This window comes from Stegostoma tigrinum, chromosome 14, assembly GCF_030684315.1.
Source record: "Stegostoma tigrinum isolate sSteTig4 chromosome 14, sSteTig4.hap1, whole genome shotgun sequence".
Lineage (NCBI taxonomy): Eukaryota > Metazoa > Chordata > Chondrichthyes > Orectolobiformes > Stegostomatidae > Stegostoma > Stegostoma tigrinum.
The window spans coordinates 10,405,266-10,431,262 of record NC_081367.1 but is presented as its reverse complement, the minus strand read 5'-3'; the positions used below and the strand labels follow the sequence as shown (position 1 = coordinate 10,431,262).

At 42.9% G+C, this 25,997-nt stretch overlaps 1 protein-coding gene across 1 annotated transcript; it reads left to right on the top strand.

Annotated features, from left to right (window-relative positions):
- The first annotated feature begins 4,580 nt into the window (after positions 1–4,580).
- LOC132210525 (serotransferrin-B-like) lies at positions 4,581–22,695 on the top strand. Its single transcript, XM_059650993.1, has 10 exons — positions 4,581–4,895; positions 6,601–6,737; positions 8,566–8,662; positions 10,431–10,475; positions 11,607–11,765; positions 12,881–13,034; positions 15,291–15,355; positions 19,226–19,410; positions 20,942–21,134; positions 22,490–22,695. The coding sequence occupies exons 1-10, from the start codon at positions 4,844–4,846 to the stop codon at positions 22,528–22,530; spliced, it is 1,128 nt and encodes a 375-aa protein (XP_059506976.1). The 5' UTR covers positions 4,581–4,843; the 3' UTR covers positions 22,531–22,695.
- Positions 22,696–25,997: the final 3,302 nt, after the last annotated feature.

The window sequence follows — 25,997 nt, the reverse complement described above, 5'->3', positions numbered from 1 at the left end:
CTCCCTCAGCAGAACCTCTTTCTCAGTTCTAACTAAACCATTTTTGCCGATGTGCGCCGTGGGCCCTTAATCCTTCCCATCCCACTGCAAGTACCTTTCCAGCTCAGAACATGGATGGCTAATCTTCTTAAGTTCGAAATTCCACATTCACAGCTATCCCGATTAATCTTTGACACCCTTGCCAAACAAGAATCTATTTAAAATCGAAAGAACTGCAGGTGTTTGAAATCAGAAACAGAAATTGTTGGAAAAACTCAGCAGGCCTGGCAGCTTCTGTGGAGAGAAATCAGAGTTGTTGCTTCAGGTCCAGTGACATCTCTTCAAGATCTATTTAGCTGCAATGAAAATAAAAACAAATAATCACCTTGCCTTTTCAGCCTTCTGAGGAAGAAAGAGTTCTGAAATCACACAACTTTCAGGGAAACAAGATCCTCATCATTCCTGTCCTCGTATTGCAATCCCTAATTTTAACACCATCCCCTAAAGTCCTCGACTGGCCGATAAGCGAAAACATCCTTTCTACGTCCATCTCATCAAGATCATTTGGGATCTTATTCACATCAATCAAGTTTCCCTTAATTCTTCTGAACACAAGTAGCCTGACCAACCTTTCCTCAGAAACCAACCCTTGCATTCCCTTGGGGAGCGCTTTGCAGAACACCGCCGCTCGGTTCGCAATAAACAACTGCACCTCCCAGTCGCAAACCATTTCCACTCCCCCTCCCATTCTTTAGATGACATGTCCATCATGGGCCTCCTGCAGTGCCACAATGATGCCACCCGAAGGTTGCAGGAACAGCAACTCATATTCTGCTTGGGAACCCTGCAGCCCAATGGTATCAATGTGGACTTCACCAGTTTCAAAATCTCCCCTTCCCCCACCGCATCCCAAAACCAGCCCAGTTCGTCCCCTCCCCCCACTGCACCATACAACCAGCCCAGCTCTTCCCCTCCACCCACTGCATCCCAAAACCGGTCCAACCTGTCTCTGCCTCCCTAACCTGTTCTTCCTCTCACCCATCCCTTCCTCCCACCCCAAGCCGCGCCTCCATCTCCTACCTACTAACCTCATCCCACCTCCTTGACCTGTCCGTCTTCCCTGGACTGACCTATCCCCTCCCTACCTCCCCACCTACACTCTCCTCTCCACCTATCTTCTTTTCTCTCCATCTTCGGTCCGCCTCCCCCTCTCTCCCTATTTGTTTCAGAACCCTCACCCCATCCCCCTCTCTGATGAAGGGCCTAGGCCCGAAACGTCAGCTTTTGTGCTTCTGAGATGCTGCTTGACCTGCTGTGTTCATCCAGCCTCACATTTTATTATCTTGGATTCTCCAGCATCTGCAGTTCCCATTATCACTTACATTCCACTATCAAGTTAAACCACCTTGAATGAACCTCTAACTTGGTCTCACCATTTCTTCCAGCTACACATCAGGTTCCCCAAATGTTCATTGATCTGTAACAGTCCTGCGAATATCACCCCATTGGTAGTTGAAATTTCAATGGGTTCCCATATAATTAAGTACTCTGCTTACAATCCCAGGCACTTTACTGTAGCCGGAGACCCTGAGGAAATTTCCAGCCATTGTGCCTAACTTTAATAAATTTGCATTCATCCTGTTTTACACTTCTTGGAAGCAAACCATTAGAGAACAGCGGTTACTTTGATCTTCAGCTGGATCAGTTAACAGCCACAAATCAAAACAGTGAGAGCGTTTAACACAGAAGAAGAATGCAAGGTAGAATAAAAGTAGAAGGCATGTCGGGAAAAGAGATATTCATAGGGGCAATCCAATTCTGTGTCAATGTTTATCCTTTAAGAAAGGTCTTTAAAAGAAGCAGAGAGACAAATGAGTTTAACTGAGAATTCCAGAGAGTGGGATTGGCAAACTGTGGCTGACGGTGGAGATGTTGTAACGTACAGCGGAATCAGAGAAAGGAAGTTAAGGAGGACCTGTATCTCTGGCGCTGAGAGGGAGGGCAAAGGAATACAAGAGTGAGAATGTCAAACTTGAAGGCCAGGAATACTGCAGAGGGTAACCCAACTCCTAACACACCAAATCCTGTCCATCATATACAAGGCACAAGTCCGGAATGTGATGGAATACTTGCCTGGATGGCAGCTCCAGCAACAATCAAGAAGCTTGACACTGTCCAGAGTGAAGCAGCCAACTTGATTGTCACCAGATCCACCAAAATCCACTCCCCCGACTACTGACACTCAGTAGCAGCAGTATATATTATATACAGGATGCACTGCAGAAATTCACCCAAGATCCTCAGACAGCACCTTCCAAACCCCTAACCATTTCCATCTAGAAGTACAAAGGCAGCAGACGTACGGGAACATCACCACCTTCAAATTCTCCTCTGAAACATTCACCATCCTGACGTGGAAATGTATTGTCATTCCTTTAGCGTTACTAATTCAAAAGCCCGGAATTCCCTCCCGAAAGGCATTGTGGGTCAACCCACAGCAGGTGTGCTGCAGAAGTTCAAAAGGCAGCTCACCACCACCTTCTCAAGGGTAAACAGGGATGGGCAAGAAATGCTGGCCAGCCAGCGACGCCCACGTCCCACAATTAGTTTTTAAAATGCTGATGAACAGACAATGTAACTCAATGAGCACAGGGTTGGTGTACAACTAGGACTTACTGTGGTATAGGATAGAAACATACAATTTTAGATGAGCTTGAGATTTGTGGAACAAATTGCTTCAAGCATATTGTATATTGTATGTTACATATGATACTATTATTGTATTTCATAAATTGGTTAAAGACACTCATGAGGTGAACATTAACTGAGGATTTAGTTGACCCCTGTAAACAGGCAAAGGCTGAAACTGTGGTTGTTAAATGAGGAGGTATAGGTGTAATTTGGAAATAAAAACACGCTCTCTGTTCTGAGTTTTTCCATGGAAGGAAGATGCTAGGGAGACAGAGAAAACTATTCAAGGACTTCCCCCAAGTTTCTTTGAAAAACAAACACAACATCCCCTACAACTCTTGAGAATCTCTTGAACAAAACTCCCCAAACTGGTGAAGAAGCATTCAGGGAGGTGCTAACAGTCTCAAACATCTCTGGAAGGCCTAAGCTGCAAGCCAAACTCAGACAGCAGAAGGAGTGCAAAAACAAGATATGAGTGTTAAAAAAAAAGTTCCAACCACTCTCCTCCTCAAACATCACCAACCTCACCCCATGGCAGGATGTGTGGACTCAGTCGTGAACTTTGCTCAGTCACCTCAGTGCTCACGACCGCACTTTGAAAGAAAATCATGCTCCGTCTCCAAAGCCTGACTCAAAAAGACAGAGTTAACAATGTGTAAACCTAAACGATTAAAAATGAATGTAAAATATAAACTTAGCTTCTGGACTAGACTTACAGGAAGCCTGCCAGGGGTGCAATAGCCAATGACTTATGGAGGTGATAAAGAATTAATGGTACAGACAAGATGGTTTGAATGGCCTCCTTCTGTGCTATAAAATTCTATGGGCTCTATGACTGAAGAAGGGTTTTGATAGCTGAAAGACTGCAGGGAGGGAAGACAGGAGAAATATGGAAGAACAGTCATTTGTATGAAGAAATTCAACAGTCTGGCAACACCTCTCTATTCCAATAAAAAAATAAAATCAATTGATTAGAGAATTTATCCTCCCAAAGGACATGAAGCAAGGATTCTTCACTCCACTGGAACAAACTCATTGATTGAAGTCATCTTTATTGTCACGTGCTCTCAAATGAATGCTGTGAAAAGTTTGTAATGCTGGGTACAGAATATTTGAGTGTGTGTTACAACCTTGAGAGAATCATACATAGAAGTTCAATATAAGAATAAAGGATAAAGAAGTTTTCTTTTCAAAAAGCTCTCGCATTTCAGTCTTTTCACCAAGTCCATGCAGGCCTTTAGAATGTCCTGGGCTAAGTCTCTAGAGCACACTGGACTTCAGACCTCAAACCTCATTTCCAGTCCCCAAGGGCCTTGCTTCCTGCATTGGGTGTCCCTGTGCCAGCCTGACCTGGGCCTTGTCCTTGGGACCACCTCCAGGACTTGCCACGGCCTCTGAGCTCTTCCATTCACCTCCGGCAAAATAAGGTTCAAAGTTTGCAAACAAAGACAGAAAAAAAAGGGAAATGAGCAAACAGAGCAGAGGAACTCCGGCTGGAGTGTAAAACGTGAATGACCCAATACTTAATGGGATCAAATCTGTGGTTCACATCTAGTTGAGGAAATGCATTAATAGTAAGATGGTTCTCTCCATCAGGCCTCCTTGCCCCAGAGTCATACTTTGCCCCAGAGACAGTCTGTTATCCAACTACTCTGCTCCGTGTCCTCCCTCACTTCCGCCACCTGTTGGAACTTCTGTTTCAAGGAGACACAGGGCAATGAGGACCCTGCCAAATATTTCCCTTCCCCAGCCCAATGGGATTAATCCTGCTTGTGGGCGGACTTAGATCAGTGCAAACCAGGGTAAAATTTATTGGCAAGATAATAAAGAGTTAACAGTTTCAGGGAAACATGAGGAAAGGTAGAGTTGGGAAATCAGTTCCTGAGTACACTTTGTGCAATCTTTCCAAATTTACCATTACTAAGTTAGTGTAATGTTTGGAAATAACAAACCTCAAATAATTATTCAGATTTCCCAAAATGTATATAGTCTGTTTAAATTGTAAAGGTTGATTTATTCCGGTAAATTGTTGTGAAACACTTAGTCAATAGAGACCAGCTTTGTCAACTCTGTGCCTAATACTCCAGAACTGTTTAACAGTGACTGTGGAGCATTAAGACCGCCTGAGGACTGCCAGAGACACATTACTCCTCATTTTCACCAGTCCTACAAGATGTCAGGCAGGATAATGCTGCTCTACATAGCTCTGGTCATAGGAATTACTGGTAAGTCATTCCAAATCTTGTAGACTTATGTTTATTTTTATAGGCAGCTCACGTTTTTGTTTCAGTTTACTCTGTAGGGATCAAGTTACACATTTGGGATCCTGTCAGAATATCTGTAAAAGAAGTAATGTCCATTCATAGAGAAACCATTTGTATTTATCAAATTATCAAAGGCCCAGAACAGAGGCAAAACATTATACTCTTTGCATGTAAAAATGTTGATGGTTGAACAGAAAATATTGGCCTTGATGTTTTATTATCAAGAGTGGTGATGGACTACATTTAAGTTGCAATTGCACACCTCACAAGTCCTGGTGTGTGTATGGTGGACTGTAATTGTTCTTGAAGTTAAAAGCTTTGTTGAGCTGATTTGCGTTGCCCTGATATTCTGAGGGCTGATAATCACAGCCAGACTAAGAAGAAGGGCAGCAAATATATTGGAATAATGTCGCATGCAATTTTCCCCACCAAGCCGCTCACCATCCTGACTTGGAAGTATATCACCGTTCCTTCACTGTGGTTGGGTCAACATCCAGCAACTCCTTTCTTGAGGGCTTTGCGGGTCTACCTACACCACATGGACTGCATCGATTCCAGAAGGTGGCTCACCACCAACTTCTCAAGGGACAACTAGGAATGAGCAATAAATGCTGGGGCAGCCAGTGATGCCCACATCCTACCAGTGAATAAAAATATTACCACTCTGCTCCAAGATTTTATATCAACGCTGAGTTCTGCAATTTTTGTCGGGAAGTTGTGTGGATTTGGGGTGAGGTGTCTAGGTTGACAAGTTGAGGGTAAGCTTAATAGTTTTAGATTAGATTCTCTACAGTGTGGAAACTGGCCCTTCAGCCCAACAAGTCCACACTGCCCCTTGAAGCATCCCACCCAGACCCATCCCCCTATAACCCACACACCCCTGAACACTACGGGCAATTTAGCATGGCCAATCCACCTAGCCCGCACATCTTTGGACTGTGGGAGGAAACTGGAGCACCCGGAGGAAACCCACACAGACACGGAGAGAATGTGCAAACTCCACACAGACAGTCACCCGAGGCTGGAATCGAACCTGGTTCCCTGGTGCTCTGAGGCTGCAGTGCTAACCACTGAGCCACCGTGCCACCAACCATGACTTAAACTAGGTTTTAATTGTCTTAGGCCTTTTTGATGACTGTTAAGTTAGTGAATGCTGAACCCTCTGAATTCTTCAACGTTATGGGCTTTTCTTTGGGAGCTCCAGAACAAGGTGACATTGCCATTCGGAACCTGCAATGTCTCAGACAATTCCCACGGCTTCTGTTGTAGTCTGAGAGTCCGCATGGTCCTAATTCATAACTGCAGACTGTGCTGGTCCAACAATTACATAACCATTGAAAAATCCAGGCTAATGTTCCTTACACTGATTTCATACACACCACCTTAGAAATATTGCAGCTGAAGCTTTGATGTAGCTTAATTCTTCACTAAATTATTAACTGTGTACCTTAACACCTAACTCCCTATCAGCACTCCCACAGAACCAACCCCCAGACCTAAACTAACTGCACAACTCAATCCAATTTCCCCCTTCACTTGACCTGACCTGAACAGCTTCTTCAGTCAGGAATTCCAGTCTTACAGTGTGGGAGATGTTATTGATCCATTTTACTACAAATACAGAATGAAGGGACGGTATCAACGTCAGTGTGTTTCTATTCCTCAGGTGGGGTCACTGCATCTGCTGGTGATAAATTACGTTGGTGCACTACTAGTGAGAAAGAACAGGCTAAGTGCAATGAGTGGACATCAGTCAGCTGCGTCCAGGCTGACTCAATGGAAGACTGCATTCAGAAAGTCGCGGTAAATGTCAAATATTTACTAAGGTCACTGTGTAAAATGTGAAACATACATGGCTTGTCCAGCCAATCCTGAAGGATCAAATATTAAATAGCTTTGACACACATGCAGAGGAAAGTGATTGAATCTTAGCTAGCCTTCTCTGAGATAAGATATGGAGGGGCTTTGAAAGAGGCCAAGAATAAGGATTTTGACTCCAACTTAGAATGGAAATGTTACATATTTCCAAGGCACAGAGAAATGATTTGTTTCATCAGCTTTAGTTAAACAAATTAGAGAGGAGGTGGAAAGGAGTGTGGGATATACAACAGAATGTCAGGATACATTGGAATCTGACGGGTGCATATTGATAATTAGAATATTTGTAATATGAGAAGTACATTTAGAATATGCAAGTGTTTTTGGAAAGTGGGAGTAAACTTGATCTGAGGGGTATATGGAATTTGACAGCTATATTTGAAATGTTGAACATATGTATGGAATGTGATGGATTATATTTGGATTGTGAGGGATATACTGGGAATGCGAGGGAAACAATTAGTTGGGAAAATGTAAATACACGGAGAACTTGTATCAAGGTTCTGTTGGCCCTGACATGCCATGGAGTTTGGAGGTTTTTATATTAAAAAGGAAGTAAACCTCCCTGCAAGATAGCAAGAGAGTACTGCAAAGATGGCATAACCTCACCTAGGATTGGATATTTCATTTTATATTTTAGTTCACTAAAGTAAATCAACATGGTTAGTAGGTTTGAAGATGACACAAAAATTGGAGGTGTAGAGGACAGTGAAGAAGGTTATCTCAGAGTACAATGGGACCTTGGTCAGGTGGGCTGATGGGCTGAGAGCGACAGATGGTTTAACTTACGTAAAAGTGAGGTGTTGCATTTTGGTAAGGCAGAGCAGCTCAGGACTTATATACACTTAATGTTCGGGTCCTGGAGAGTGTTGCTGAACAAAGAGGCCTTGGGATATAGGTGCATTTGGTACACATGCCCTTATTGGTCAGTGCATTGATTGTAGGAGTTAGTAAGTTGTGTTGTGGCTGTATAGGACATTGGCTCGGCCACATTTGGAAAACCGAGTTCAATTCTGAGACACAAGCTCAAATTTATCAATTACTGAGTGTTGAATTTAAAAATAAAATCTCTGTAATAGTCACGATGAAGCTACAGAATTGTCAAAAAACCCCTTCTGGGTCATTATTAAATCTGCCATCCACACTTGTTCGAGCCTATAAATGAATCCAGACCTCCAGCAATATATTGAACATTAACTCCCAATGAGATGGACAAGTATGAGTGTTAGTGGAGGTATACTTGGGTGGACAATAAATGCAATTGGTCATCAGGTGAGTTCTACATCTCATGATTGAACAAAACAATGAGCCAACAACAGTGGAAGTGTTAATACTTTTTGACAGAGTGAAGCAAGGAAATTGTGGTCTCCCTAGATTCCACTTTACAGTGATCTTCAGCCAGACCTCTTGGCTCTGACATCAACTGGTTGACAACTGCTGCAGCTTCCTAACTCACACTTCTCCCTCAGCACTGAGGATCAATCTGCAAACATAAGTCAGGAGATCAACTCTCCATTATTGTGGCTGGCAGCAGAGTTGTAAACCAGGATCTTCTACCTTTGAAAGCGAGAGAGAGGCTTCAGTTGGAATCAGGGGAAGAAGGGCATCAGAGTGATACAGAGTTGAGATGAAAGCATATTCCCACCTAAGAAGGGGCCAATGACAAGTTCTTGAACATGTAACAAACTCACTGAAAGAAACAGGCATGTACTCTGAGACAGTCAGCTCACTAACGGAGTCTTTTGTTTTGTAGTTGGCTGAAGCTGATGCTGTTGTTCTGCACAGTGCAAGAATGCTTGTTGCAGAAAAGTGTGGTCTGGTCCCAGTCATGACTGAATATTATAACAAAGGTAAGTGTGTCCCCGCACTGGCTCTCAGAATTACCTTCCTCTCTCTCTGTTCATGGACATTAACAATCTCCATTTTTCACCATTGACTGCTCTGATAACGTGTCAGTAACTGATTGGACAACTGTTCCTCTCCATTCCCCAGAGCCCTGCACAATCAGCCAATGTGCTGGTGGCTTTTCCCCCACACATAGTGGTCCTTATCCTCACCTACACTGAGTCTCCCCACCAGCCGTATGAAATGGGATCCTGTCTTGCCTTGGGTGCCACTCTAGAAGCAGGTATAAGTTCAAAGGGAGAGGTTCAAATTTTTATTTTGAGGCTGTTGTTTGTGTAAAATACCAGCAGCTTGTACACGGTTTTCTCAAAAGCTGCTTCCCCCCCACCTGTCTCCTGGCATTCAAGGGAGGGCACAGTTACTTTGTTACTTGGAATGAGAGCAGCAGCCCTGGAGGGATGTACAGCTACACTACGGATAGTGCCACCCAGGGAGACTCCTACATGTGCTTGACTCAGGAGCACTGGCTATGGCTGAAACTCCATTCATAAAGGGTGTGATTATGTCTCCACCATAGACACAGTCTGGCAGGGGCTATCAGCTGCATTTTTGCCTTGGGTTTTGTCCTGCAGGAACCTTTCAGGCTGCAATATCTGTCACCCCTGCTGGACAGCCGCTCTCAGGTGAAGCAAGTAACTCATTGATTTCCCTTGGTAGGTAAAAGTAAAAATGGAGAATATGGCAGTGCCATTGAGTGCTTGGAATGCTTTGAGAGAACTCTGTTTTAACTCTGCCTTAGAGTGTTGCGCATAAGTCTATGGATTGTCCTTCTTCCACAGACTCTCACTTGCTGATTGTCCTGCCGTAGGCTGAGTACCCCTTGGTTTCTTTAGGATATTGGGTGTCGTTTAGAGACTGCTTTGTCTTAGTGAACTGCTACCGATCCTTTGCCTTGCACTTGGGTGCAAGGGGTTAGTTCTTGTCTGAGTGCAATAAGCACCACCCGCGATGCTGATGTCATGAGGACTTGTTGAGAGAGCAGATTAGGTTCGTTGTAGAGATAGGCTTAAGGTAATCTTTATTGCAAATGTAAACCTAATTCCTGTTCTTATAAGCTATGGATGGTTGCGGAGAAGCAACAAACCACATCTTAATTACACTACAAGACCCTTCTGTTTGGAACTGAGACTAAGTATTCACACATGCTGTATCATGTTAACCAGTAAATAACCTGCACATTTGGACAATATGGATGGCAATATGCTCAAAATCTAAGTTCTCCTCAGTATCTTTCCTTTAAAGAAGGCTGTGTCACTCCCTTTAATATGTAATACTCTTTCTTCGCTGAATATACTGAAATATCCATCTCTCTAGGACAGTTTTTCTCTATCTTACTCCGTCACAAGGATCGAGCTACCCTACCATCTCACTCTCTTCTGTTCTCTTCGCCTCTCTTCTGACTAGCATTATCATTTACATCATCAGTCATATACCAACCCCTGGATTCAATCCAGGAACAGCCCCAGTCCGGGCCAGTTGGAGCAAATCCACTTCACCGAAGTCTAGCCACTGTCTGTCATCAATCTTCAGCACGATATCTGGGTTGTGGCAGCAGCTGGAGGTGTTTAGGAACCGAAATCCCTGACACAGACCCGATGCAGCCCCCAATCCCATCCACCACTTAATTGCTAAAAAAAAAAGAAGCCGGGGTTAGAGGTCATCCCTTCAATCTGAGCATGTGTTAATCCTCTTCACATTTTTTTTAATTTACAGAGAATCTTGAACCTTGCAGGAGCTCAGCACCATACACAGAGCCATGTGAGTTTCAGAAGTTACGTTTTTATAATAAGTATTTACAGGAATTGCAATAAGCTGCTCAAACCTTGGTACATTGAATTCAGTTGAAGTTTGCTGACTCACAGGGACTGGGGCATATTCCCTCATTAGCGCTGAGTTAATCATAGAACCATACAGTATGGAAAAGACCCTTTTGCCCACCACTTTTGTACAGGTTGTATCTCTTTCATTGGGACTGGGGCCAGTTCAACAACATCAATTTCATTCAGAGGAGACTTGGGGAAGGATGTCTAAACACAAGCCAATTCCCAGGCATTTTTTCCAAAATGTTGAACCGGTCTGTACTCCTGCCTCTTCTCACTGTATCTAAAGTAGTTATTCCACTGATAAGTGGCTACTATTCAAGAAATACATTTTGTGGAGACAATCAGGCTCTCTGCTTATTCAAATTCTTAGGATTGTAGGTTTCATCTTTCATGATAACAAGCTACTGGGACAGAATGTAGATTTGAAGAATCTGATGCCACACCAAATGACCCAGCCCTAAATTTAAGGTTGTGGCCCTTTGTTCAGGATTCTCAAACCAGTGATAATTTTTTTCTATCGACCCTATCAAATTACTTTAAACACTTCAACCCTTCATCTTCAATTCAAAAGGAATGACAAGCCTTGACTGTACAACCTAGCAATGGTTATGTTTGTGCCCACATGTCCTTAAAGAGGGAGCACACAATGTCCAACAATAACCTTGGTGCCTTTCGAGACAGGTGGGCACCGTGGGGTTAGAGTGTTTTATCTCCTTCTCCAACTCCATTTTGACTTAGCCCCCTCGCTCTCACCCTACCCCTCTCTCATCTTCGATGGTCTACATTGCCCGTAATGGGCTCTGCTCATAGATGAGCTAATCAGATAACGTGGGTGATTTACTGGTGGATGATTAATAGAGGAAATAATATATCATGGTAGACTTAGTGATGGGAAACAAAATCTATTCAGTTGTGTAAGAGCAGTTCTGGATATGTAAAGATTGAAAAAAATTCAGCCTGACAATAATTGAATCCATTGAACCTTAATCCTTTCTGATCTATTTCTCAATTTACCTTAAAGACCATGCATACATTGTTGACTTGTGTATTTCACTTGTGTATTTAGTTATGTATATAGTGGCTGTTGTGAAAGATCAAACTTTGACCTGGGACACCCTGAAAGGCAAGAAATCATGCATCACAGCTCTGAACCGAACTGGTTGGATTATTCCAATGGGGTGGTTGATTGCCCAGGACAAAATCAAAAACTGCAGCCTTTACAACTGTAAGTAGATGCTGTTTTGTCTGACTGGTTTGAATGGATTTGCATAAGTTTTAAATCCTTTCAGTTGTTAAGAACAGGGAGTGATCCTGGGATATTTAAACTCAGAGGCTAATGGCCTTGCTCTCGCAATGCATGCTCCTTTGCTAGGCCTATTCAAATTTCACCTCACACTTTCTCCTTGTAACTATCTGCTGCATTCCACTTTCATCAGCTTACTCATTGTCCACCTTTCTGCACCCTCCCTGGCCTCTGTCGTCATCTACCGATTCAATTTTCGTCTCCCTTCCCATCAATTTCTCGATCTTTGGAAGTAAAGTCCTAGTTACTCACTCTCTATAATTTCTAATCAACGCCTTTAGAGATGTAAGGCGTGCCCTGGGACTCAGACTGTATCTTCTCACTGGGACTCGGGCTGTATGTCCTCACTGGGGCAGAGGCTGTATTTCTTCATAGGACTTGGGCTGTATGTCCTCACCGGGACTGGGGCTATATGACTTCATGGGACACAGACTGTATCACCTCACTGGGACTCGGGCTGTATCTTCTCATGGGGCTAGAGCAGGTGGAACTTGAACCCAGGACTCCTGGTTCAGGGCTAGGGACCACACCACTACACCAGAAACACCCTCAGCTACTTTGTCTCCAAACTTTACAATACAACCACCTGTTCCTATTCCATTCAGATTACACTCCTATTCCTGCCCTGTTCCTACTCTGTTCAGTACACCTCCTATTCCCATCCCGTTTGTAATACACTCCCGTTCCTTTTCCATGCAGTGCACACTCGTGCTCCTGTTCCATTCAGAATACACTGTGCTCCTGTTCGATTCAGAATAGTCTCCTGTTCCTGTTCCTTTTGGAATACATTCTTATTCATCTTCCATTTCCAATATACTCCTGTTCCTAGTCCATTCAATATGCTCTCACGCTCTTGTTCCATTCAGAATAGATGCCTGTTCCTGTTCCATTCAGTAAACGCATTTGCCCCTTTCGCACTGTTATGCAAGCCTACTCCCTTTACTTTAGGAGACACTTCTATTCCCAATTATACTGTGAATAATAAATATGTTGATTGAGCCAATTGAGAACAATTTTGACATTTTTTCTCGTTGAAGCCACATATTTCAGTGAAAGCTGTACGCCTGGGGCAGATCCCGAAAGCAACCTATGCTCCCTTTGTGCTGGCCAAGAGCACTCCTCGCCACCTGGAATGGACAAGTGTGCCTTTAACTTCAGTGAGCGATACTTTGGCTACCCTGGAGCTTTTAGGTGTGTGGCTTGTTTCTGAGTGTCAGAATTATTCTGCATTCCATTTCAGTCACGGCAAAAGAAGTTTTATTTCAACATGTGCTAGCTTGATTGGAGTGAATCCAACTCCTCTTACAGGCAATTTTATTTCTTGTTCATTAATGGGATCCATGCATTAGTGGTCACCCAAACTGCCCAGAAGGCAGTTAAGAGTCAGCCACATTGGTTTGGTTTCACATGTAGGCCAGACCAGATAACGATGGTAGGTTTCCTTCCCTCAAAGGCATTAGTGAACCAAATTAGCTTTTCCTGACAATTGACACTAATTTCATGCTGTGGTTGGTTGGCTCGGCAAGCTGGTTCATTAGTTCACGGACATTTCATCACCCTGCTGGGTAACATCATCAGTGCAGCCTCCGATGAAGCGCTGTTATGTTTTTCCGCCTGGTATTTAAACGCTGGGGTCGGTTAGGGGAATTTGATTATCTCGTTCCCTGTTTTCCTTCGCAGTGGTGGGTATGTAGGGTCTAGTTCTATATGTTTGTTGACGGCCTTCTTGGTGAAAAAATAGGCTTCGAGGAATTCCCACACTTGTCTCTGTTTGACCTGTCCTGGGATCCTGGTGTTGTCCCAATTGAACTGATGGTTCTCCTTATCTGTGGGAATAGAGATGAGTGAGGATTGGTCTGGAGGGTGTGTCTTTTCATTGCTAGTTAACGTTCAAAGACACGACTAATACTCACTCATCTTCATTCCCACAGATAAGGGGAACCACCAGTTCAATTGAGACAACATTAGGATCCTAGGACAGGCCAAACAGAGACAAGCGCGGGAATTCCTAGAGGCCTAGTTTTCCATCAAGAAGGCCATCAACAAACACACAGAGTTAGACCCTACATATATACCACTGTGAAGGAAAATCAGAAATTAGGTAATTAAATCCATCGGACTCCAGTGTTTGAATGCCCCAGGTGGAAAAACACAGCAATGCTTCATCAGAGGCTGCACTGATGATGTTACCCAGCATGACAATGAAACATCTGTGGAACAACGAACCAGCTCGGTGAGCCAACCACAGCATCGACAGCCCAAGCTACAGATCTACTCAAGAACCTTAGACACCAATTTCATGGTTGCCGTGATTCCAGATTTTTAATTGAATCCAAATTCCACCATCTGCCATGGCAGAATTCGAGCAAGGGTCCCCAGAACATTCCCTTGTCTCTGGTACGATGATCACATGATGTTGGAGAGACTCTGGAGGGACCAGCTTAGAAGTTATGCTTAGCCAGGATGTGTATGGTTAGGATAATGTACATAATGAATTTCTTTTAGAATCCCTCATACTCTGTCTACATTTCTATCCTACAGTGACACATTCTCAACACTGTTTCAGACACCACAAGACAATAACAGATGGTTCCACTGGTGAAATACCCAGCAGATGTTTAGAGCAGCAGGATAAAAACCCAAAGCACATAGCTAGTTATGAATTGATGCCATAGAAGAAAGTTTGAGGAGAATCCTGGCAATTGGATGGATGGGTGTGTGTTATTGGTGCCTGTTGAGCATACTGGTGTCCGATGTCCAATATGGGAATCATTTAGACCAAACAGTAAGTAGAAACCATTCTGGTTTCCTTCTCAAGCATTCCCGACATCAGATTTGTTTGCTTAGTTTAGTAAGGTGGGAGTTTGAATATTAATGTGGTGAGTTGTGCTGTTTACAAGAAATTGAATAATCAATACTGGCCATCAATTGGCACCTTACTGCACCACATCATGATCTGGGTCATTGTCCCTCAACACTGTTACAAAATGTCATACTTTAGAAAAAGAAATGAAATTCATCATCCGTATGTTGCAATGTTCTCACTAAATCCAACAATTTATCAGTCAGTTTAAGAATCAGCACTCCTCATTTGTAAAACTAATCATCAGGATGTGAGTCACTAGGTTGTAAGGAAATGAGATCAAGTCTATTCCCTATTCCTAGTTGCTCTGTGTTTGATATGATTGAGTGCCTTGCTGAATTTTCAGAGGACAGCTACTAACAAACCATGTTGATCACATATATACTGGACCAGTGAAGGACAGCACGCCTCCTTCTCTGAAGGAACCAGTTGCTTTGTTGCGGCAAGCTGATCATTTCTTGCATTTGAACTTTTTTTCTCTGGCTATTAACATAATCATGATCCTACCATCACTATCTTGGGTAAAAACCATATGAAACATATCCTTTTTTTAAATGCAAATTACTTATTGTAATTTCTTTCAGATGCCTGGTCGAGAAGGGCGATGTTACTTTCCTCGTTCATACAACTGTCTTTGAGAATACTGATGGTATGTATGAGCTCCTGGCCCACAGTTTTACGTGAACAAGCATAGGTCTCAGTAGTAACCAAACTTAGACTGGGTACTGGCAAGAAAGACACAACGAAACAACATCTGGCTGATTTAAAGCACGATTCTAATGTTTGACTGGCATGTTTTACTTACGTAGAATTGATTTTTGGAATCAAAACATTCAACCTCTCAAACCTGCTCTGCCATTTTCTCACATCATACCCTTTAACTCCAATGAGTATGGTTTTACTCCCTATTTTATACTTTTCCCCTATAAAATCCAACCTGAAAGCGAGATGAGGCAGACACTGTCCACGGTAAACTAGGAAAATCCACTAATGAGTAAAACAACACAAGAACACTGAAAGATGTTTAAAGAAACAGTTAATGCAATGCTGGGTCAAAACTCTGAAAAAAAAACATCCTGGGGAAATTACTGACATAACTAGGAAATGACAGGCAATAGAAAGCAGGGATAAGTACTCACATTGGAAGATGTGGCCAGTGGTGTTCCACAAGGATCTGTGTTCAATGATCAATTATTCATCTTATTTATTAAGAACTTGGATAGTGACATAGAAAGTCATATGTTCAAATTTGCTGATGACACAAAGTTAAGTGGCTTTGTAGACAGTGAAGATGTAACATAAAATAACAAAGAGATAGTGATAGATTAAGTGAATGGGCAAAACTGTGGCAGATGGAATTCAGTGTAAGCAAGTGTGAGGTTATCCATTTTGGACTAAACAAAGATAAATCAGGGTACTTTCTAAATGGTATCAAGTTAAATACAGCGGATGTTCAAAGAGACTTGGGTTTCAGGTGTGTAGATCTTTTAAATGTCACAAACAGGCACAGAAAGTGATCAAGAAAACTAATGGAATGTTTGCCTTTGTATGTGGAGGATTTGAATACAAGGATGCAGGAGTTATGCTGCAGTTATACAAAACCCTGGTTAATCATGACTTGGAATACTGTGAGCAGATCTGACCACCACCCTTTCAGAAAGATATGTTGGCTTTGGAGGGATTACAGTGCAGGTTTACAGGAATGATGCCTCAACTGCAGGGGCTTACTTGTGAGGATAGACTATACAAATTGGGCTTGTTCTTGCCAGAATTTAGAAGGTAACTGGGTGATCTGATCAAAGTCTTCAAGACATTAACAGGAAACAGCAGGATAGCTAAAGATAAGCTATTTCCATTAGCTAGAGATTCAAGACCTAGGAGACAAAGTCTGAGAATTAGGTCCAGACCATTCAGGAGAGATTAAGAAGCCATTCCAGACATAGAGGAAGATAGATGTTAGGAAGTCTTCGATAAATAGCAGTGGATGCTGGATCAGTTGCTAATTTTAAGCCTGAGAAATAGATAAATTTTGGTCAAGCAAAGACGTTAAAGGATATGGGCCAAAGGGAGGGTACGTGGTGTTGGATCAGAGATGAATCATAGTCTCAATGAATGGTGGAACAGGTTTAAGCAGGTGATTGACCTTTTCCTGTTCCAATATTTCTGAGCCACCACTGGTGTCCAGCATTAGTTTTTTGGAAGAGAGTTTTTATTTCGATGACCCTTTTTGTGGTAAAGTGTTTCTGATTTCCTTCCTAAATGGCCTGGTTCAGATTTTAATTTTGTGTCTCCTTGTTCTCGAGCCTCCACCTTAGGAAATTATTAACTTCTGTGCAAGTGAATCTGTTTCACTTTTTAAGCAGATCATCAGACCAGTCCTCAATGGGAGAGCTGTTGTATTTATTTGTGAGTTATGGGACGCTGACACCAATCCACTGTTTTTGACTGGATGTAAGGGGCTATTTAATTTACATTGATACAGGAAGAATCACTCATGAGACTTAACGAGAAGAGGCTGTTTTCTTAACAAGATTAGATTAGATTTCCTACAGTGTGGGAACAGGCCCTTCGGCCCAACAAGTCCACACTGCCCCTTGGAGCATCCCACCCAGTCCCACCCCGCTATAACCCACACATTATGGACAATTTAGCGCGGCTGATCCACCTAGCCTGCACATCTTTGGACTGTGGAAGGAAACCGGAGCATCCGGAGGAAACCTATGCAGACACGTGGAGAATGTGCAAACTCCACTCAGACAGTTGCCCGAGGCTGGAATTGAACCTGGGTCCCTGGCGTTGTGAGGCTGCAGTGCTAACCACTGAGCCACTGTGCCACCCATGTAGTTTATAAGTTAGATTTAGGAAAAGTATTGAGAGACATAGATGGCACATCTTTCCCCCTCAGATCCAAAGCTATTCCCTTCATTTCCCCACCTGAGACTGTAGGATATGATCAGATTGGGTAGAGTTTAAAGCAGGCTCCAGCATTAACCCCTTCAGAGCAATTACTTCATCCAACAAATGCAGACCATGTTTTTGGAAACTAACCCTCCCAGACTGGATTCCCCTAGAGTCTGGAATGGACTAACTGTAATAAAGCAGTGTTCCTGTGAGAGTGTCAGTAAGGGCTATTGGACTAACCCCAGTTAAATAACTTAAATGAGTTTAATTCACGTACTATTTATTTATTTATTTAAGTGAATGAGTAAGTGGAATTGCCTAATGGGCTCGATAGTCAAAAGCATTGCCTCAATGGACCTCCTGTGCCTCTAAATCAGAGAGTTATAAATCCAAATTCCACTGTAGAGATTTGGCAGGGACATTTTGTGAACTAAAGATCTTTATAAATGCATCCAGGAGTATTGGATTGTTTATTTCAAATTAGGGCAACAGTCAACCATTTGGCTCCTTTGGCCCTGTCACTGTCCCCTGTTGGAAGAAGGTTGCACATACACATGACCGTCTAGAGGAAGAAAACCATCTCCTCATCTCCCACCCCTTATTTTAAACTATGTCCTGGTACTAGTTTGTCTTATAAAGGGAAATAAGAGGGATTGCAACAATTGCAAACTGACTGTTGAAAGGGCGGTAAAGGCAGAAATCTTCATAATATTTTTAAAAAAGGTATGTGGATCTGCACAGGGAAAGCTGTAACACACATGGTTATTGGTAACGAATTGATAAATAGATTGAGGGATTGCTCATTGTCAGCCAGCAAGGGCAGGATGGACTGAATGACCTCCTCCCATGCTATGCATTTCTTAGAATCTCACGCTCATTCAATAAAGGCGACAAAATGCTTCATTGGCAAACCTCTGGGCACTGTGTGAAACGATGGTAGAAATTTATGATCACCAATTCTGTGCTACTACCCGAGACAGGTTTTATCTTGCACGTGAAGATGGAAGTCGTTTTGTTCTGGCTGAGTGAACTAGATGAGCTGATTATGGCTTCCTAATTCAAAATTGCCTTTGATTCAAATCAAGATACAGTCTCATTCATGTTATTTAATTTATTCTCAAAAGCGTAATTTGAAATGTTTATTCTTTTATCGAAAACTGCTTCTTTTGCAGATTTGTTGCCAAAAAATTCGGTGGACTGAGGGACCTTTTGTAGATTTCAACGACTGTACCTTATTGTCTTGGATCTGCACAGAGATGGTGCTATTTCCAACATGTGTAACAAGATTTAATCACTTTTCAAATGTCCACTCCATGCTACAGCTCAAGATTCCAGCTTTTTCTACTTTCCTCTGATCCTGTGCCCAAGCATGATCAATCAAGCACAGTCACTGTGTTGGTAAACAGACCCACATGATCAGATATAAAACAATGGAATCATCTGGGACCCACTTTCATGGGTGGTTCTATTTCACGTGATGGGAAGAAGAGATTCAAAGTGTGATGTGATGTGATAGGAGAACTGGATTATTTTGAGGACAGTTGCACTGCAGATAAGGTTTTGAATCTATGTGCCACTGCTCCATATATTCTAAACCAATCAATGTTTCACCTTTAAGGTAATTCACAAGAGAAGTGGGCTACAGGTCTCAGGTCCAGTGATTTTAAGCTGCTGTGCTTAAATGGCACTCAGGCTCCAGTAACAGATTATAAGACGTGCCACTTGGCCCAAGTACCAGCTCAAACAGTTGCATCCCGTGCTGAGTCAAGGAGTCAAGTCCTGCAGTTTTTGAAGGAGCAGCAAGTGAGTATATGGGCTTTACTAAATGTCTGAGGCTTGCCTGTTCTTTTCCTTCAACTCACTAATCAAATTGCTCAATCGATTAGGCAAATAATTAACAAGGACAATTAGAAAAGGCGGAGGAAGGGTTGGAAGAAAAGGAGGGAGTGAGTTAAAATGGAATTGGAGGGAGAGGTAAATGCACTCAGGTCCCAACACTGCTCACCTCTCATTCTGAGCATTTATAAATTGAATGCAATCAGTTACAGTTTCAGGATTTGAGTTGAGCTTGTTGCAAGCATTTCAGATTGGTGTGCTGTGCGATTGAACTATTTAGATGGAGCTATACTCTAACTGCAACCTGCACTGTAGATAACAAGGTGTGGAGCTGGATGAACACAGCAGGCCAAGCAGCATCATAGGAGCAAGAAAGCTGACGTTTTGGGTCTAGGTCCAAAACGTCAGCTTTCCTGCTCCTATGATGCTGCTTGGCTTGCTCTCTTCATCCAGCTCTACACCTTGTTATCTTGGATTTTCCAGCATCTGCAGTTCCTACTACCACTAAACCTGCACTGTACCTGACCTGGTATAACCCTCACCAACCACACCCAATAACCCAGCCAGAACTCTCCATGTTGTGGCTGAGTCTTTTCAGATTGAACACAGTATTTTATTCTTTATTCATTCAGGGGATTTCTGGCTAGACTGGCATTTATTGCCCATCTCTAATTACCCAACGGCCATTTGAGAGTCAACCACATTACTGTAAGTTCAGAATCAGGTATAGACCAGACCCAGTGAGGATGGCAGATTCCCTTCCCTACTGGGCATGAGTGAAGCAGATGCGTTTTTACAACAATCGACAATGATGACATGGTTGCCATTAGGCCAGCTTTTTATTCCAGCAATTTATTGAATTAAAATTTCACCGTCTGCTAGACTAGGATTCAAACGAGCATCACAGAACATCAGGCCGGGGTCCAATGGCATTACCACTTCAACACTGCTGGCCACTCCAAGTAATGTCCATTCTCCAAATTCAAAAAGAGACAAGTTTGAAAATTGGAGAGAGTTGCTGAGTATAGAATCCCTACAGTGTTTAAGCAGGCCATTTGGCTCATTGGGTCGACATCAACCCTCCTAAGAGCAGCCTAGCCCCCAGTCCTATTCCTGTAAAAGGACATGTCCTATGTCTAATCAACCTAGCCTGTACAACTTTGGACACTATGGACAATGTAGCATGTCTAATTCACCTAACCTGCACATCTTTGGACTCTGAAAGGAAACCCATGTGTAACCCAAGTCACCCAAGACTGGATTCAAATCCAGGTCCCTGGTACTGTTACGCAGCAGTGCTGACCACTGAGCCACCATGCTCAGTGTCTGGTCAAATCTGTTAAGGTGAGCATAATGTACTGTTTGGGACTCTCAAGGCTAATTGAGTACATGATAGATATTGAAGTTGATCAGTATCACCACTGATGATAAAGGCAGTTCATGTGCAGACCATGACAGTGCGTTTATTCCATCAGTAATTAGTGGTTTCTCAATACAGCTCAAACACGGCCATGGTGGGTCTGAGGAGGACCAGTTTGCAATGTTCAGTTCGACCAAGTTTCATGGAAAGGGTCTTCTGTTTTTGGATATGACTCAGTGTTTGATTGAAGTGCCCACCGCAAGTTTCTCTCAATTACTGCGTGAGTGGTATGTCACAGCAACAGAAGGACTCTACAGCTGTGAGCCTCCTGGTAAGTATGAGTGGAACACGCTATTCAGTACATTGTAATGGGCTGCACAAGATAAACTTTCACACAAGGACCCTGGAATCCCTGAATACCAGGAAATGGGACAGCTTCTTTCCTTTCTCACAGACTTATTAGAATAACCAAATATCTCTAAACTTGGAATGAAGTGCATGACAGGGACAATGCATAGAAGCAATTAACAGGCCTCTGTTCATTCAGCACAAGGAATGAAACGAGGGGCACAATAAGTAAAAACTAGACACCAACTGAAACCAGGAGGCTTGGCCGAGAGATCAGATTTCAGCTGAGTTTTGGAGGAGGGAGTAATATTTAGAGGCAGAAGCAGCTCGGGAGGAAATTCTAGGCAGCATATTTCAGCTGCAAAAGGAACAGTGGAATTGGAGAGTAAACTGAAAATGAAAAGTTGCAAAATGCTCAAAAGCTCAAGGAGATTACAGAGAAAGGGAAAGTCCAGGCCATGAAAGTATACTCTTGAACATGAGCTTCAGAAGGACAGTTTTTGCTTTCAATTACTATTTTTCAAAAAAGCTGGAGAAACAACTTGCTCCATGGGTCGTGTGCCATAAACAGTTTCCACCTTCGCAATGCATGGAGACTGGGCAGCTATTTAGCCCCTTGAACCTCTTCTGCCTTCTCAGATGGATCTGAATCTTGACTGCATTTTCCCATTTGGTTCCCTCCATCTTAAAAACATTTTGATCCAGCACAGACCTGTAAACCTTTGTTTCAAAATTTTAATCGCAGTACAAAAGCAGGTAACCAATGCTGAATGTTTACGAACACCAGTTTGGGCTCCAGCATTTAGAATGGAGGGGAAGGATTTTGAAAGGAATGAAGAGGTTGGATTTGTTCTCATTAACGTTGAGAAGTTTGAGAGGGGTTTTGACAGAGGTAATCAAAATCATGAGGTATTCACATGGATGCAGAGGTAGAAATTGCTCAATTGGCAGTAAAGTGGAGAGCTGGAGGCTACAGGTACAAACTGAGTATCAAAAGAGCCAGAGGTGAAAGTAGCATAAATCTTTGTTGTGCGGAGAGTGGTTACAATGTGGAATGCACTACCTGAGCAATGAAATAGATTCAATTTGGAGTCCAGAAGCAAATTAGTAGTGAGAGACAATTACAGGGAAAAGAGGAAGGAGTAGGTGAAGGTCTCGAGCTGAGTTACTCTTCCAGAGAGTTGACATTGACATGATAATAAATCCACCAACAGTTTCAGCTACTGAATTTCCCTGCATAATAACGAATGGGTGGAAGTTGTAGACTGATTGACACAGAAACCGAGAGATCAGGAGATTCGATTATTACTCTCTTATTGACATTTTCTTTTGTTACAGTTTCCCCTGAAATCTATCGCCTTGGCCGTTGCCAACATTGAGTTGGCTGTGGTCTCCCCAGTGATCACTCAGCAATTCACTGTGTCTTTGTTCTGCTCTCCGTCCGGGTCAATATCACCCTGAGCACAGCAATATCCTCTCAGTGCCTCTGCCTCACTGCTTGTATGTACTGCACTTATGATCAATAAACGTGGAACTGAATCTGATTTCCTCCTGTCTCTAAATAAACTATCTCTGTCAGTAATTACAGTTCACTCATTAAGTAATTGTGAAGTTCAACAACTGTATAGCTTGTAATTTCAGATGAAAGGTGGATGCGGTTGATTCAGATCTTCCTGCATTCAAATCCAGCCTGAACAGATAAGGGGAATCTCCTACACCTTTAAACAGTTTTGATTAAGAACCAGCAAAGACACCTCTCACATGTGGCTATGCCCTCATGTCAAGATGTGGATACAGTTACAGACTTAGAAAAAAAATCAACTAATCCACATTCAGATTGAAGTGAGGCATGATGTGGAGTATCAGAGATGATGGGAGCTGCAGATGCTGGAGATTCCAAGATAATAAAATGTGAGGCTGGATGAACACAGCAGGCCAAGCAGCATCTCAGGAGCACAAAAGCTGACGTTTCGGGCCTAGACCCTTCATCAGGGAGTAGGTGATTTATCTGCTGTCTGAATACTGGTCTCTAATTTACATATTTTAATGTGATTGGGAGATTCAGATTTGAGCTGGTTGTCTTTAATCAAGGGATCATATCGCTTCCTCCACAGTGTTGTAGCTGCTTGGAACATTGTGTGGTGGCAGACCATCTGCAGCTTGGATCTTCACACTAGTCGTGACCTGATGCCCTGTTCCTAAATTCAGTCATGGGATGTGGGTGTCACCGCCTGGGCCAACATTTATTTTCCATCTCTGGGTGCCCCAGAGGAGGTGGTGATGAGCTGTCTTCTTGAACTGGGGCAATCTATTTGGTTGGCCCACAACATTTTTGAAGAGAACGTTCTAGGATTTTGACCCAGCACTACTGAAAGAACAGTGATTATATTTCCAAGTCAGGATGGTGAGTGGCAGCTCTTGTCCTTCCTGATGGAAGTGTACATGGGTTTGGAATGTGCAGTCTAAGGATGGTTGGTGAATTTCTGTAGTGCAGCTTGTAGATAATACACACTGCTACATCATTGGTGGGGAGAGTGGATGTTTGTAAATATAGTGCCAATGAAGCGGGCTGCTTTGCCATGGGTGGTGTCAAACTTCTTGAGTGTTTCTGGAGCTAAACACATCCAGGCAAGTGTGGAGCCTTCCATCGCACTCCTGACTTGTGCCCAATCTTCCACTTAAGCTATATGGGTGCGAGGGTCTGCGCATGGCGATGCCATTGCCACTCGCAGCATTCACCTACAATTCCAGAAGTTACCTCCATGCACAGGCCTTGGATTTCTGCACAGAAAAAAAAGGAAACATTGCTTGTTCCTTGTAGATGGTTGACAAATACTAGAGAGTCAGAAAGTAGGGTAGTCACTGCCGTATTCCCAGCCTCTGACCTGCTCTTGTAGTCACAGTATTTATATGGGGAGTCTAGATCAGATTCTGGTCAATGATAACCTGATGGTTGATAACGGGACATTTAGTGACTGTAACACCATTGAACATCAAGTTGCGGTGGTTAGATTGTCTCTTACAGGAGATGATAATTGTCAGTCATTTGTGTGCTGTGAATATTACTTGCCACTTGTGGGTGTTAGGCTGATCATTATCCAGATTTTGCTGCATTTGACCATACACTGCTTCCATGGACATGGGCTCTTCTTAAGAGTCACGAATGGTGCTGAACATTGTGCAATCATTGGCAAACATTCCCACTTCTGTCCTTATGATGAGAATCATTGAAGAAGTAGCAGAAGATGTTTGGGCCCAGGACACTATCCTGAGTAAGCTCTCCAGAGATGCCCCGGGCTGAAATGAATGACTCTCATTAACCAAAGCCAGCTTCCTATGTGCCAGTTGTGACTCCAACTAGCAGGGAGTTTTCCATCTGATACCTATTGATGCGAGTTTTGTTCGGGCTCCTTAATGCCACACTTGTTCGAATGCAGCCTGGATATCAAGGTCTGTGGCTCTCACCTCACCACTTGAATTCAGTTCATTTGAACCAAGGCTGTAATGAGGTCAGGTCCTGAGGGGCCCTGGTGGAACCCAAACTGGGCATCACTGAGCAACTTGTTGCTGAGCAGGTGCTGCTTGTTGATGACACATTCTATCACTTTACTAATGGGGCAGTAATTGGCCGGGGTGGATTTGTCCTGCTTCTTGTGTACAAGACACACCCAGGAACCATTTCACAATGTTAGTAGATGCCAATGTTGTAACTATACTGGCACAGTTTAAATAAACTTTAATTTGCTGCTTAAGGGCCTCGTACTGTAGGATGGGCAGGTCAATCCTAAAGACCTTCCCACTCTGAATGCACTTCAGGCGGTCACAGGAGGATGGCAGAGTCTGGATATGCCATGCACCCATCACACTAAATGCCCTTCCTGCCTCCAACCTCGCCACCTCTGAATGCAGAAGATTGTGCCTTTGATGTTGTCTATATCTATTTGTACACATATGCCTTTGTTACTGTAGCACACTGTGGCTACAAGGAATAATGAAAGCTGATATGAATAGGAAAGAAGATTGCTGTACTCAGGCCAGAGACAACTGGTGAAGAGCTCAGCTACCTCCAGCCTGGTCTGGAACCCAGTTTTTGTGAACTTTAACCACGATTGAAGGGTACAGTGAGTTTTATTTCGAATAGGAGAAAACAACAGCTTTTCACCAACTAGTACAGAAAGAAAATTGATTGCAATTCACTTTTGAAGATAAATGTTCATGAATGTTTTGATCCATTACATTAATAAAATGCCGCATTTCCCTTTGCTTTAACTTTATCCTGGTATTAATGTTATAGAAAGGGTATAGTGAGGATGGGGAAAAATAAGTACTTGCAAGAATAATAGCAAATCTGAAAAGGTGTAACTATCAGGAAGGACTGAATTATGGAGTTCTTAAGAAAAGAGAAGGCTGAGGTATTGAGAACATAGATGCCTTGAAAACTATGGAAGGATTTGATTGAATAATCACGGAGAAAATATTACGTTGAAGGAATTTCAAAACCATGTGCAGTGAATATAGTATAGGCAGCAATAAACACCATAAAATAATTCAGGAGGAACATCTTTGTGCTGTAGATGATTTTGTTAGGAGCTCTCCCTGCCCCCTTAATGACTCAGGCACACACACACACTCAGGCCTCTCTGCTCCTTCACACCTTTTAGAGTTGTCCCCCTTATTTCAATAACATCTCTCCATATTCTCGGTCCTAAAATGCATGATACCACACCTCTCTTCACCTGCCACTTATCTGCTGCCTGCACCAACCTGTCAACATCTTTTTGAAGTTCTACACTGCTCACCTCAGAGTTTCCAATGCTCCCAAGTACTGTTTGCTGGAAAATATTGA